The sequence below is a fragment of the Nannizzia gypsea genome, genomic scaffold, assembly GCF_000150975.2.
Source record: "Nannizzia gypsea CBS 118893 supercont1.2 genomic scaffold, whole genome shotgun sequence".
Lineage (NCBI taxonomy): Eukaryota > Fungi > Ascomycota > Eurotiomycetes > Onygenales > Arthrodermataceae > Nannizzia > Nannizzia gypsea.
The window spans coordinates 999,120-1,013,604 of NW_003345200.1; the positions used below are offsets into that span (position 1 = coordinate 999,120).

The 14,485-nt window shown below is 46.8% G+C and overlaps 7 protein-coding genes across 7 annotated transcripts; 4 read left to right on the forward strand and 3 right to left on the reverse strand.

The window, feature by feature from the left end:
- Positions 1-458: 458 nt before the first annotated feature.
- MGYG_02385 (transcription regulatory protein SWI3) lies at positions 459-2,776 on the forward strand (the record flags this gene model as incomplete). Its single annotated transcript, XM_003174809.1, has 3 exons — positions 459-567; positions 659-1,212; positions 1,277-2,776. 3 exons carry the CDS (start codon positions 459-461, stop codon positions 2,774-2,776), a joined length of 2,163 nt encoding a protein of 720 aa, XP_003174857.1.
- A 496-nt stretch (positions 2,777-3,272) lies between these two features.
- MGYG_02386 (hypothetical protein) lies at positions 3,273-5,000 on the reverse strand (the record flags this gene model as incomplete). Its single annotated transcript, XM_003174810.1, has 1 exon — positions 3,273-5,000. The coding sequence occupies one exon, from the start codon at positions 4,998-5,000 to the stop codon at positions 3,273-3,275; it is 1,728 nt and encodes a 575-aa protein (XP_003174858.1).
- A 349-nt stretch (positions 5,001-5,349) lies between these two features.
- MGYG_02387 (DEAD box family helicase) lies at positions 5,350-7,368 on the forward strand (the record flags this gene model as incomplete). Its single annotated transcript, XM_003174811.1, has 2 exons — positions 5,350-5,604; positions 5,659-7,368. 2 exons carry the CDS (start codon positions 5,350-5,352, stop codon positions 7,366-7,368), a joined length of 1,965 nt encoding a protein of 654 aa, XP_003174859.1.
- Positions 7,369-7,885: 517 nt separating this feature from the next.
- MGYG_02388 (ankyrin repeat protein) lies at positions 7,886-9,645 on the reverse strand (the record flags this gene model as incomplete). Its single annotated transcript, XM_003174812.1, has 2 exons — positions 7,886-9,438; positions 9,543-9,645. 2 exons carry the CDS (start codon positions 9,643-9,645, stop codon positions 7,886-7,888), a joined length of 1,656 nt encoding a protein of 551 aa, XP_003174860.1.
- Positions 9,646-9,968: 323 nt separating this feature from the next.
- On the forward strand, positions 9,969-10,305 carry MGYG_02389 (hypothetical protein; the record flags this gene model as incomplete). Its single annotated transcript, XM_003174813.1, has 2 exons — positions 9,969-10,140; positions 10,199-10,305. 2 exons carry the CDS (start codon positions 9,969-9,971, stop codon positions 10,303-10,305), a joined length of 279 nt encoding a protein of 92 aa, XP_003174861.1.
- Positions 10,306-11,048: 743 nt separating this feature from the next.
- On the forward strand, positions 11,049-11,613 carry MGYG_02390 (hypothetical protein; the record flags this gene model as incomplete). The annotated part of the gene is made up of 3 exons (XM_003174814.1): positions 11,049-11,157; positions 11,180-11,411; positions 11,496-11,613. The coding sequence occupies 3 exons, from the start codon at positions 11,049-11,051 to the stop codon at positions 11,611-11,613; spliced, it is 459 nt and encodes a 152-aa protein (XP_003174862.1).
- Positions 11,614-12,515: 902 nt separating this feature from the next.
- MGYG_02391 (DUF821 domain-containing protein) lies at positions 12,516-13,974 on the reverse strand (the record flags this gene model as incomplete). The annotated part of the gene is made up of 2 exons (XM_003174815.1): positions 12,516-12,934; positions 12,999-13,974. 2 exons carry the CDS (start codon positions 13,972-13,974, stop codon positions 12,516-12,518), a joined length of 1,395 nt encoding a protein of 464 aa, XP_003174863.1.
- Between the last annotated feature and the right edge of the window lie 511 nt (positions 13,975-14,485).

Genomic DNA, 14,485 nt, shown 5'->3' on the forward strand with positions numbered 1-14,485 from the left:
CGGGGACGGCGTCTGGTCTTATGGCAGTTTGATATATCGACAACCCCTTGCTACCTACGACTTTCTACGCTTTCTCTACGTTTTCCTATGCTTGGCGGCGACTCTTTGTGACACGTGACTGTAAATCACGTGCAGCCTGGATGCTGCCCCAAAGAGGCTTAGCGTGCTATTAAAGCCTTTGCGAACTTCCTTTTTGCGTCTATCGCGAGTTCATCATATAAAAAGCGAGACTTTCGCAGGCAGGAAGAACTTTCGGACGACCTCGACGCATCCGCCGCAGCTTGATATCGCAGACTTATACAGCGACTGTCAGCAAGCGAACAGGCGGCCCTGTAGCCGGTGCTATCTGCCTGATAGGACACACTCTGTCTGCCATTGCAGCCCGTTGCCTCCGCGAAGTGCCACCAGAGCCACATCGAAACTTCCCTCCGAAGCTAGAGTGCATCATCCCCATTGCGATGGACCAGTCGGCAGGAGACTTAGGAAACGAGAACAAGCCTACTACCACTAGCATAGACGCGCAATCGGGAGCTGACGAGACCATGGCCTCCCCCAGCCGCCCTGCCGGTATGTTCTGCCTTGCTTCCGGCATGTTTCAAAGAACACGCGAAGCGGTTCTGAGCTTGATGCTGACCACGCGATTTTATCTCTCTTATAGGCTCTCAGTCTGGTGGTGTTTCGCCTGAGAAGGCCACTCCAACCCAGAATCCTTCAGACAATCCGCTGGATGCCCCGCCTTCACCAAAAGGGCAGAATGATGAGATGGAAGACGAAGAGATGGGCGGCACAAACGACTCCAAGGGCGACAATGACGCTGGAGAGGATGGGGATACCTCTATGCTCCAGCATCAAACTGATGGCGCTGCGGATGGACCGTCAGACCAGAGCAAAGCTGCGACAGAGGCCTCGGCGCGTTCAAACCTGATTGCGCAAACCCATGCAATCATCCTACCTAGCTATACCAGCTGGTTTGATATGAACACCATCCACCCAGTCGAGAAAAAGGCTCTTCCGGAATTCTTCAACAGCCGGAATCGTAGCAAAACGCCCGCAGTCTACAAGGATTACCGTGATTTCATGATCAATACCTACCGAGTGAACCCAGTCGAATACCTTACGGTCACCGCCTGCCGAAGGAATCTGGCCGGAGATGTTTGCGCAATCATGCGAACACACGCCTTTTTGGAGCACTGGGGTTTAATTAACTATCAGGTTGGTACAAGGAGAAATGCTACACATATGCCAAAGCCATCGTGAGCTAATGTTGTATTCTCAGGTTGATCCTCAATCACGTCCTTCAAATATTGGCCCCCCTTTTACTGGCCATTTTAGAATCACTGCAGACACTCCTCGTGGTTTACAGCCATTCCAGCCTGGCCCAAACACAATTGTCACACCTGGAAAGCCTCACCCATCCACCGACAGAGCAGCCGCGGCAACACCACAGTCGAAATCGGACCTCAATCTCGAGATTCGTCGCAACATATATGACGACAAGGGAAAAGAGGTCACCCCATCTGACAGCAAGGACAAGGAAACCAATGGTGAAGATGCAGTTACCAACGGAACCCCTGCCGAGTCAAGCACAAAGGCCATGGAAGCATCCGTAAAGGAAGGTAAAAAGTCCTTGAACTGCTACGCTTGTGGCATCGACTGCACACGGGTTCGATTCCACTACGCAAAATCGGCGCCCGTATCAACAACCACAAACCCGTCAGAACTCAAGTATGATTTGTGCCCGAACTGCTATCTCCAGGGTAGAATGCCAGCTTCCCACCAGGCTTCTGATTTCGTCAAGCTGGAAGATAGCCAGTATACTACCATACAAGATCGCGAGAAGCCATGGTCGAACTCGGAACTTCTTCTGCTCCTTGAGGCCCTCGAGAACTTCGACGACAACTGGCAGCAGATTTCTCGACATGTCGGTTCACGGACTCCTGAAGAGTGTGTTATGAAATTCCTCCAGCTTGAGATTGAAGACAAGTATCTCGAAGATCCCGTTGAGGGTACCTCTTCGATGCTGGGCGCTGCCGGTGGACGAGAACCAGTCAGCCAGCTAGAGAACCCCGTCTTGTCTGTGGTAACTTACCTGGCACAAATGACTGAGCCTTCCATTGCAGCCGCAGCCGCCGGCCGATCGGTTGAAGAGATGCGCCGCGATCTACAGAAGCAGCTTGACAAGCGCACCGCATCCACAAACAAGGAGAAAGACGGTGAGAAGGCTGGAGAAAAAGGAAAAGAAGCAGACTCAATGAAAGCAGAGGACTCTATGGAAATTGACACTGCCAACGAAGGCCAAGAAGCTGCTACCTCATCAACAAGTCAAGGCAAGACAACCCAGGCCACTCTTACGTCCATTGGCCTCGCTGCTTCTGCTGCACGCGCCGGAGCCCTAGCATCGCATGAAGAGCGAGAGATGACCCGCCTTGTAGGCGCTGCAGTCAACCTCACACTGCAGAAGCTTGAATTGAAACTAGCACAATTCTCAGAACTCGAAGCCATTGTTGAAGCTGAGCGTCGAGACCTTGAACAAGCCAGACAACAGCTATTCCTCGACCGTCTCGGACTTAAGCGAAGAATTAAGGAAGTAGAAGAAGCCTTCAAGGCCGCTAGCCTGGAAGGAAACGAAGCCGGAGCTGCCGTTGCCGCTCAAGCTCAAACAATCGGACTCGGCGAGAACTACACCTTCCAGCAGACTAGTGCCGACCACGGCGTTAACGCCATTCAGCCATACAGCACTAGCGGTGGACCAGAGTACAAGTCATATGAAATATGAGATTGGTGAGCGCGGGTTGCTGATATAGATAGGAAAGTTATAGCTTTCAAGTTGATGTGTATGATTTTAATCTGCTGACACCCTCTCTGTCTCTGTGTAGCGGGAGGAGTATTTTGGGCGGGAGATTCAAGGATTCTTCGTTTTCTTTTATTATCTCTTCGTTGGGACGACTGTAGTATGGGGGCGTTAGATATTGGAGTTATCCCTTTTTACCCCTATCTTAAAATGATCCTTCAACTACCTGTGCTGTTTACGTTCTGTCTTTCAACGTATGATGCACCGTTGCTTTTAGTTATATGTAAAGAAGTCCTAGCTGGGAGTATTGGATGATAGCCAAAATAGTACTTTTTTTCCCTTCTAAATCGTACACCGTCTGCAGTGGATGCTCTATACAGGTGAATTAAAACTCCATTTCCATGCAACAAAACAAAATGTATCCTCTATACGCCATTATATCGAATGTACCAAGTTTATTCCAAACGCCTTGCGGAGCTCTCTATTCGGGTTTCTCCTCGTCGCTTATTTTCTGCCGTTTTACACTGTGGTTTTCATTGACCTCCTTGTCAATGGATAGTGTTTCCGGTCCAAGTAGCTCCCAATCAGCCATGGGTAACACTGCATTCCTCCAATTTTGAAAGTCCTGAACTATCTTTCTTCTTGTCACTGGTTTAACTCTGGGATTGGAGCGAGAGAATAGCCCTTCATCCTCGCTTTCCATTTTTACGTCGTTTTTAGGCGGGGCTGATTCGGATTTCGGGTGCGGCTTCAATATCTGCCATAACCGTTTCTCTTCTTCCCGGCTGGCTTCTTTGTCAAGAGACAAAGCATATATTTCTTCCTCATCTGATAGCAATTCCTCATCTATTCCTGATGATGAGACGTCTCCCATTGACACGTCAATCTCGGAACCTTCAAATGACGAGGAGGATTCTTCTGCAGCGTAGTTTTCCGGGGTATTCTTTGGTAATATGTCGGTGTCCTCCTCTGAGGGCTCCTCTTGAACTTCATCTTCTCCTTGGTGTGGTTCAGGTAGCTCCAGGCTGGGAGCAGATAGCCGCTTTTCAACCTCGTCGTAGGAGAGTATTGTGGTCTTGAAGCTGCTCTTGCTCACGTACTCGCGAACATCCAACGAACATCGTCTTGCCGCGTGTATCCAGAATTCACGGGTATTATGCCGCACTTTTAGTGTATCCAATGCACTAAGCACATCGTCTCTCCGAATAACTCTGTCTCGATCCCGGCCTCGTTCATCCATACCACGAATCCTCATAAGTGCAAAGAATATAGAAGACTGTACTAATCTCCGCGTCAAGCTAACAGCGATTGTATAGAAGTCTGTGAAGCTATCACACGTCACTGCAGGAGTCTCCTCGTGAAAACAGATTTTGGTCCAGTTATCTTCAATACGGTGACCTCCAAAATTCATAAAGACGTTTCTTGAAAGATTGATCCAATTTGGTACGTGGAACAATTGAGCTGTAGCTAACATGTGATGCGCACTTGCATCGACATCGCTGATATCTTTGGTTTGAATCTTCTCTTCCAAGTATGCCGCAGCATTACTGTCTACAAGCCACATGTCTTTATACTTTCTCCTCCCCGATAGGTTATGTGCTTGCTCTTCTTGCACAGAGAGTGCGTTTGCCGCTTTCTCCAGCGCGAGACAACATTCCTCGCTGATTTCGGCTGCCGCGTGTATGTCTGAAAACGTTATGCCTCGAAAATTCTTGTCCGTAATATACTGCTGCTGTAGCGCCCGCTGAAGCTCTATAAGAAACTGTTGAACCTCTATCCGGCTTTTTGTGCCTATAACGGAGGCTATTTCCGACACCGCGCCTTTACCTTTCCTTGCAAGGGCTGTAAAGAGCGCAAGTTTCTCATCTGCGCTCCACATGACTATGCCAAATTGCGAGCTATGGATGACTGCTTCATGATCGGGCTCCTTAGTAGCTCCGTCGGTGACTTCAAGGAGGAGGTCCTTGTATGATGATATATGTAAAGCGTTCGCACGCCGTATATGGTTTTCTCTCTTGTTCCACGCCCATTTTTCTACTCGTTTTCTCTTTCGCTGCAAAGGGGGAGGAGAGGATGTGAGTGTAAGATGTTGCAGCTGACGCGAGGAGGGACCAGCATCCGAAGAATCGTAAAAAATTCTCGCTATTTCTTCTGTTTCACTTTGATAATCGGGGGCATCATCCTCTGGCTCGTAGCTGCTGCTTGACATGCTACCTATCTCCCCCCAATTTTCCGTTCAAACGTCCAATTCCGGGTATCAAACTCTGGACAATTTGGCACAATCAATATTGAGGAGAACATGTCAAGGATTCCCGTAAAATGGGCGGTATTTTTTCCTTTCGACTGTGAATGTAGCTATCCTCTGGAAGTTGTCCTTCTTCAGATTTTGCTTTGCTTTTTTTTATGTCAGGGCAGTTAACTTAACTAAGTCGCATATTGCAAGCTCTGTTTGCATTGTTTGCACTGTTTGTCCTGTTTGCATGGAATATGTCAGTCTTCGAGGTTTAAAGAGAATCAAAAGAATTACTAGGTAAACAACAAAGCAACTGCCATGGAAAATGCAGAAGGTAACTCGGTGCTCAAGATGGACGGGCTTAGTGAAGTTATACTGCCAAGGATACTCTGCTCCGCGGGTTGGAGCTCGTCTCTTCTCTTCAACCGCGTCAATTTGGACGTCCAACGGAGCTCCAATACTGAACCTTGAAATCCGTCTGAGGGACTATCAGGAAGAATGTATACAATCTGTCCTCTCTCATTTGGACGTAGGTCACAAGAGATTAGGGGTATCTCTTGCTACAGGAAGTGGAAAGACTGTATGATCCCCGTTATAATGAGCATTTCAGGTACTAATATAATGCCATTGACAGGTGATTTTTACTCAGCTGATTGGCCGGGTAAACCCTCCTAATCCTAACAAAACCCAGTCCCTTATCCTGGTTCATCGGAAGGAGCTCGTTGAGCAAGCTGCAAAGCATTGCACGCGTGCTTACCCCAACAAGACTATAGAAATCGAAATGGCAAACAGCCACGCCACCGGGACGGCGGATATAACCATTGCGTCCATACGCAGCCTCCTTTCAAAGGGCCGAATTGAGAAATACAACCCAGAAAGATTCAAGCTTGTGTTGGTTGATGAGGCCCACCATATTGTTGCGCCTAGCTACCGTGAAGCTCTTGCCCATTTCAACTTGAGTGAGGCCAAAGCAGACTCGCCAGCGTTAGTTGGTGTGTCCGCGACGTTTTCGCGATTTGATGGTCTGAAATTAGGCACAGCCATTGATTATATCGTATACCATAAAGATTATGTTGATATGATTGGGGAGAACTGGCTCTCGGATGCACTTTTCACAACGGTGAAATCTCACGTGGATCTCTCACGCGTTAGTGATGGTCCAAACGGGGATTTTCAAACTCATCAACTTTCCCTTGCTGTCAATACAGAAACCGCGAATGAGATCACTGTTTCTTCATGGCGCTCGAAAGCTGGTGAACGAAAATCTACCCTCGTTTTTTGTGTTGATATCGCGCATGTACGAGACCTAACTGCCAAGTTTCGAGAATTTGGAGTTGATGCCAGGTATATTACAGGCCAGACTCCGAAGGATGTTCGAGCCAAAGAACTGGAAGCTTTTAGAAATTACGAGTTTCCTGTTCTGGTTAACTGTGGACTCTTTACAGAAGGCACTGATATACCGAATATCGACTGTGTCTTACTTGCAAGACCCACAAGATCGAAGAATCTCCTGATCCAAATGATAGGGAGAGGTCTTCGGCTGCATCCAGATAAAGCCAATTGCCATATCATTGATATGGTTGCGTCCTTGAATTGTGGAGTACTAACCACGCCTACCCTTCTCGGATTGCATCCTGATGAAGGTTTAAACGGAGTTTCGGCTAAAGATGCCAAGGAGGAGAGAGAAAGCTCTGAAAACCCCATAGCACAAGGGCAGGGAGCAAAAAAGATTGATTCGCCAGCAGAAGAGGATATTGTTGTTGGTTTCACTGACTACGATTCTGTCCACGACCTAGTGCAGGATGCCACTGGTGAAGACCGTATCCGTGGCATCAGCGAAAACGCATGGGTTCAAGTTAGCCCGCAGCGCTATATTCTTAACGCCCCTGCTGGGAGATTAACAATCTCTAAAGATGATTCTGGACTGTTTTCAGTCCACCATGTTATCAGCTTGAGCCCAGCAGGCAAGTCGAAAAGTCCTTTCAGCCGCCCTCGCAAGGTGGTGTCCTCTGTTGATTTTGTCCAGGCAGTTCACGCTGCAGATACCCTTGCTTCCCGCATATTTGGAGGGCCACTTTACATTGCTTCATGGCAGCCATGGAGAAAGAGGCGCGCAAGTCCTGGACAGATAGGATACCTGAGGAAACAGCTTGGGAAAGAAATATCCGAGAAAATTACAAAGGGTGAAGCCGCTGACATGATCACCAAAATCAAGCACGGTGCTAAAGGCCAGTTTAAAGACTTGCTATTGTCGAAGCGACGCAGCAAACGTGAACTTGAAAAGGCTACAAAATGGAAAGAAATGGCTGCCAGTGAAGAAGTGAAGATCGGGCCACTTGCCTGAGTATCGACAATCAGTCGTTATAGACTTTAATAGCGTTGAACAGGGGAATTCGGGTCCTCACTATCTGCTTTCGCTTCACCACTCAGCATATGCAACTTCCGCTACTTTTGGCGGTACCGTATCAGGCTATTTCCGAAGTCCCTTCACTTACCTAGACGGGGAGATTATGCACATATTACTAGATAATAGTATTTTACCAACTCTCACAGAGCTGAACAAGGAGAGAGTTTGCTCAACTTACTAGCGGCTTAGCTCAGACTGAAAAAGCGGGTCGTCCGCAGAGCCGCAAGCTCGCGGGTTCACGCCCTGGAGACGTCAACAAATCTCGAAAACATGATCTTATCAGCAACCAGCGTCTTTACTTTTATAGACAGTGTGTCTCATATTGCTGTGCCATATATATCTAACACAATTTTGTTATTGTGCCTGACTATAGACAAAATGGACGGATTAGGAATAAATGGTATCTCGCCATGATGTCGAAGTTGGTAGCCCAGGTACCTAGAGAGTCAACCACTTAATACCTACCCTGCCATCTCCAGGTCATTGGGTTGGTGTCAAGCACTCCACATTGGCGTTGTGAGTAAACCATACCACTCGGATACTTAATTCTATGATCCCCTGGATAGTCCCTGTCCTCAGCACCCAGAGCCAGCAAATGCTCAAAGACCCATGGGGTGTAATGGGCCTTTGCCATCCACATTGGGTCGTCATATATATGGGCGTCATTATTGAGTGGAACGCCCGCATCAGCTAACATGGAAATGATGGCCAGATTCCTACACTGTATAGCCGAAATGAGTGCTCGCAAGCCCACCCCGAGTGAATAGGCTTCACAATGATGTACATTTACTCCTCTGTGTAAAAGGTATTTAACTAGATGAACCTGTCCTCTAGATGCAGCCGGAGTCAGGGCATGCTCGAGTTTCTCGCCGTACTCATCAACCAATACCTTAATGACTTCCACATGTCCTTGCTGAGCAGCATAAACTATGGGCACATTACTTGGGTTATCCGGACACATATGGGCTCCATTATTTAGGAGCATACGCACCAACCGAACATGTCCTAGTTTTGCAGCAACTAGAAGCGGATACCCAGGCCCGTAAGTACCATACGAATTTTCGTTGGCATTGGCACCATGATCTAGGAGTAGTTTCACTGTTTTTTCTCGGTTGTGGCAAACTGCCTCCCAAAGCATAGCTTCACGCAAATAGTTATCATCGCGAATGGACCCCCCCTCTACCTGCAGGAGTAGGTTTATCAAGTCTGGACGGCCAATCCGAGCGGCGTATAGTATGGCTCTGCAGTACTCTCGGTCAAGAGTTGAGAGTCGAAACTCTGGCTCCAAAAGTAGAGACACAATCTCATTGTTTCCACCGAGAGCCGCAGCGGCTAGGGCGCTTCCTCCTGGGCATTTATACTCAAATAGCTGGTATGCAGCTTCAATTGAGCAAATAGCAATCGACTTGGATTGTTCTGCAATCCAGTGTGGATCAGCACCATGATCAAGAAGATATCGAACAATATCAATATGCCCCCAGATAGCGGCGAGACCTAATGGCTGGCCAAAATAGTAATTCACTGTATTAATGTCCACCGAAGAGGCCAAGGATTTGACCAAAGATAGATTCCCGAGCACAATAGCTCCGCAGAAGAGATTATGTGCTTTGTCTATAGTGGCGGCTGTCAACTTGTCATCAACTGAGAGATGTTCATTCCTGGTTTCTCCCCACATGAGACTATGCACTTGTTCAGCTTCACTGAGATAACGTGCCGTGTGTCTCTTGGAGTCATCCCGTAGGTACGCTGCAACAGCCGTACTGATCATCAGATGTTGCTCATGCCGGTGTTGTTGTGCGCATCCAATTAACTTGTCCAGCTCTTGATTGACAGTTGCAATCACATGGAGAGTAGCGATTCTAGTTGCTGCCTTTGAGCGTGACTTTGTTAAGAGAATTCTCCCTAGAAGTGGTGAAGTGATGAGGTTCAGCATGGCAATAATCGGATCAAAAAGATCGATAATCTGACGATCGCAAATGGCAAACAAAATAGCAGAGTCGAAATGGCCTAAATCAATAGCCGTGTTAGAAAGCCTTCCTGTATCTGGCGTCACGAAGTAGCACACCCATTTTCACAGAGATATTTTGTGGTATAAAAGAGCGAAGCCATACTATCTACTAATCTGAGCCGTACTGCCTTCGTAAATCCGACCTCGAGGACTAGGTGTTCAATGATCAAAGTGAATATCTCGTTTGGAAATCTGTAAAAGTCCATGGCCGGCTAATTTCGCAATCTTTCTTTGTAACTAAGGTTGTTCTTCCTGATCCAGGTAAAAAGCTGTCTAAGGTTCTAAGATAGGTACATAGTGTAATGGTAGACATAATAACTGGCGACATGATGACTAACTAAGACAGAGCGACGGACGACATAATGTTGGAATATCCATTGGCTACTACGACTCGCACTCATTTACCCAAGGATTCCTTTTTGTCCCTTGTGGTCCAACAACTATCTAACCCGTTTACTGCGACTAGACAATATCTACCACTACCTCTCTTTCGCCCTCAAAGGCTGCTACCAGTGTCAAGATTGCGACGATGTCCTCTCAGCCAACTAAACCTCCTACGAATTCTACCATATCCCTAAAACCCCAGCCAAAGCGAGACGCAAAGTTTCTAGCACAACTCGATTTTGACTCTATACAAGCTCATTTTAATGATATGAGCAGGGAGGAACACGATGCACTTGCTAAAGAGCTTGGCCATAATAGTAGGCTACCTTTTTAACTTCTCTTTCTATAGATGGTTTAACTAACCTGTTTTATAAGCCTCTGGAGGCCCTTCGATTCCGTATGATGATGGCGGCGATGTTGCCTATGAGCAAGAATTAAAGCTGTCGGCCCCAGACCTCAGTTCTGACAAGAACGCCCATTAAGGAAAGAGGGACGGGATTACTGTGTGCTCTCCGCTTTGCTCACTTTACAAAGCCCTTGCCTTCTACCATACCGCGCATTTATCGATTTGATTATTCGACAGCTGTGTACGGACCATTGGCATCCTCCACCAACACCACCGCCGTTTACCACGAGTACTTGTTCTCCCTTAACGCGTCTCGACTGCCATATACCCGGTCGGAACTCTACCGTACAACCTTTTTCTCCACCTGTAAGCATTCTCTCTTCATTTCTTCCTCCCTTACATCCTCTGTCAACTTATTGTAGTCTACTAATACTAGCGCTAGGTGATCTAGGATGGACGCAAATGCGATATATAATTAAAGAAAGAAAAGAGAACCATTCGAACCAAGCCGATGAGATTAAAAGACTGGAAACCTACTGGAATACATGGCAACAGCAAAAAAAGTACTAAAAAGTACTGGGGGGCTTAACTACTCAACTGAAACATTCCCTGAGGAAGTATCTCTTACTCCTGAAGAGATATTATTAATTCATAGTAAAAGGGCATTTCAGAAGGCGCAATTCTGAAAATAAAAAGACAAGAGTACCAAAGCTTATCAGAAAACGGGAAGAAGAATTATATTCTTTCTATTGTTACTTCAAGAACTTCAGTACTCTGAAAGAAAGGCCTGGGAGGCAGTAAAGCTTGGTCTCGGCGATGAGGAGGTTCTACAGCTTTTAAAAACTCCAATTTCTCAAAGGAAAATATGGATTATTGACCATGAGAAAAGACTACAACTACTTCCCCCTGTTGAACGCTTATGGCATAAACTCCAAAGAGAATTTCGACAGTTTACGGTGCCTATACCAAAGTGGCCAGAAGCTGAGGAGTATACAGCACTCTCTCATGAGACTATGATGAAGACAGTATTGGTGACTTCGAGATTCAAACCTTACTTGACAGGCGGTGCAGACGTATAGGACGTCACAGAACCCCATACATGGAATACCTTGTCCGGTGGAAAGGATACGGCCCTGAACACGACCTATGGTATAGACGCCAGGACTTAATGGATGCGAAGATGCTGTTGAGAGACTACGACAACTCTCACCCGCATAACAACTGTCCCGTTCACGGACAGTTGTAAGCTACTTGTAAGACTTGTCGTAAGCCGTTTACCAGCGCCAATACTCTGCATAAATATATAAAGTCAGCGGACTGTTAGAGGGATTCCAAAGACGCCACGACCCTATTAGCCGAAGCGTTGCTGGCGATTCTAGCAAAAGACACCTTGCCGGTCATTATATCTACCTATATGGACGCTAATACGCCCTGGTATAGGTAGTCTTTCCGACCCTGGCAATATTCGACCGCCTTAGCATATATAATAGACCTAGCCCATATAGTCAACGTCTGCCTGGACACAGGTAGCAGTATTAATTTAATAGATCAGACTCTTGTTAAGGACACGGAACTAGTTAACATCAATAGAACCGGCCAACAAAGTTCCATAGGGTATGTCAAATTTCACCTACACGTCCCAGGAACCTTACTAAACGGTCCAGCTCAAGGACAAACTGTAACACAAATCACCATTGAAGCCCATAGGTAGCTTATGGGAAATGTCAGCCACTCTATGGTGGAGGGCCGGACGGCCCATCTCTATTTGGATTTGACTCAAATGAGGCATGGGAGGCCTTAGCGGAGAAAAGGGACAATCTATAGCTTGGTTAGTTATAGTACAGCATTGGAAAGGCCATAGCCATCCTTGATAATTCCAAGCTTTCTTTCTTTGCTCCCTAGAATTACAACCGTAGAGAGTCCATACTGGTATAGCTCATTGCGGATTCACATTGTATATTCTTCTTTTTTTGAAATTTTTTGGTATCCAATAAACCCGAAGATATGTTGTCTTCCAAATAAAGGTAATTCGTACTACTAGTAGTTAGAAAACGCCCTACCCAGCTCGGCACGCTATATCGGATCGGGGAATTTGGTGAGGTCCTGGAGTACGGAGTACATGGCTCTGCTGTTAGGAAATGCATCGACTATCTCATATATCCGAGTGAAGCTGGCTCCGCTCTACTGTCAAGGTACTTGTATATCTTTATTGTTTGTTTGTTTTTTTTTCTTTGAGAGCCGACTCTGTGGTTTAATTTATTTGAAGCAGAAGACATTGAGCACATTTGAATGATGAGCTGGTGTGACCTCTATTAGTCGGGTATATTTACAACAAAGGCAAAAAATCTATACATCATGGGCATTAGAATGCGAATACGCCATCATCTTCTGGCTCTCAAGCAGCAAGAAAGACTCGAATCGTAATCCCCTATCCGCAAAGTTATCAGTTATAACGGCATTAAATACACCCGCCCAACTTGCCCAGAGTTCTCGCCAATAGCATGCCTCCGCAGCCTTGGTGAGATAGCGTTCCCTGAATGTTTTGACGTTATTATTTGCAATTCGTTCGGCGAAGTCTTCGTTGGCTAGTAGATGTTCCATTTTTTCCGGCAGATCTGAGAAGTCACGCTCTACCTCGACGAAGTTCTGGTATGGTCCTGTCGATTGAAGAAGGTAGTGGTGGTGTTGGATGAATTGGAGCTTATGTGCAACGACGACAGAGCGACATGCCTGTCGATATTTCAGAGAAGAGGAGTATGCTCGGCCTACATGGTGAAATTAGTTATACTTGATTCAAGGTTTGTTAATATTTGGAGATTTGCGACGTACCTTCAACATGGGCGATGAACTTGTACTTGCAATGGTCATCCATACTGATAAAGTTCTGCTTTTCGCTCCATACGATCTCCTTGACGTCACCCCAGGTTGTACCACGGGCTATATCAAGTAAATTCCGCCTTAATTTTGGCGCAAAGCTCAACTTTCCCCTCCAGACGAGCTTGTCCAGCTTTGATGACCATGGGACGGTAACTTCTTGTCGTTGTATCCGGTCAACAACTTGGTTATAGGGGCCAATGGCATTTGCTGCATTATCCCATGCCCAAAACCCAAAATCAGGTATCAACCATATTGACTGTTCCGACGCTTTCCTGGCCAATGCCCAAAGAGGATGTCCTACTCCAGAAACGTCGTCGACTCTGTCTTCAATGGAGAATATAAACTCAATGCTAGGTAGTGTTCCATTCACTGCTGTTGCTGACAAGGCATGATGCATGGAACTTAGGACTGCTAGTATCTTCTTTCTGTGATCTTCTTGTGCTGCCCTTGCGGCAACTATATAAAGCTCGCCATGATGTATAATGGCCCGGGCCATGCCATTTTTGAGTTCGATACGATCTAACTGCTCAGTATGTATGCCGAGCCGGGGTTCCCAGAAGGCCGCTGCCCGGTACGGGTCTTCAAAGAGTCCTGGGAATGCAGCTTTACACTGCAAAGGACTCAGGTTCACATTTGCTTTATCCCGATCGAATTCGAACTTCCAATCTGTTGATGAACCTAGAGTAGTTGGCTGAGAAGAGCGTAATGCCGCTAGTGACTCTGAGCAATTGAACGTTGTTGATGTTTGGCATGTGCAATGGCCCGCTGGAATAACCTGTGTGAGCAACGGATGGACATTATCTCTGTCCGAATTCATCCCAAACCAAAGCAAAAAGACCAGGGAAAAAAGAAGCCCCGCGATGCATGATAGACAGACGCCATTTTTAAAGCGGCCGTTGCGGATTGCGGCTAAGCGTACACGCGACATGCTCAGCTTGCGGTTATCGTTCCCCTCTCTCCTCTTCTCCTCCACCGAAAAGTGAGTAAAACGCGCAGATGGGTGTGCATCGTAGCGTTGTTTTTATGTGTGAATGCCATGGTTGATTCTGTACTCTGGGTCTCAGGGGCCCCCATGATCAACAAGTGACCCCTTTTACCTCATAGAAAAAAACCTGTTCAATAAAGGGAGTTGGGTATAGATCGCTAACCCCAGTCCGTACGCTGACCCGGATTGCGCGTCTTTTTAGTGGTGGCCCGTTCTCCACCTAACAAGGTAACTCATCGCCCCGTTTCCACATTAAATGCCCTCTGGAGCCGTCCAATCGATGCATCCGCCTATAATAATCGTTAGTAAGACGGTCGAAACAATGGTGTTTAGGAGTATATTACTGTAAAATTTGGCTTGACGCGGGTGCGATAAGAGGTTCTTAGGATGGGACGGCCCTGCCGGAGGCTTGCATGGGAGGGAGCCTCCTTAATTTGAAAACAAACTACCGCGC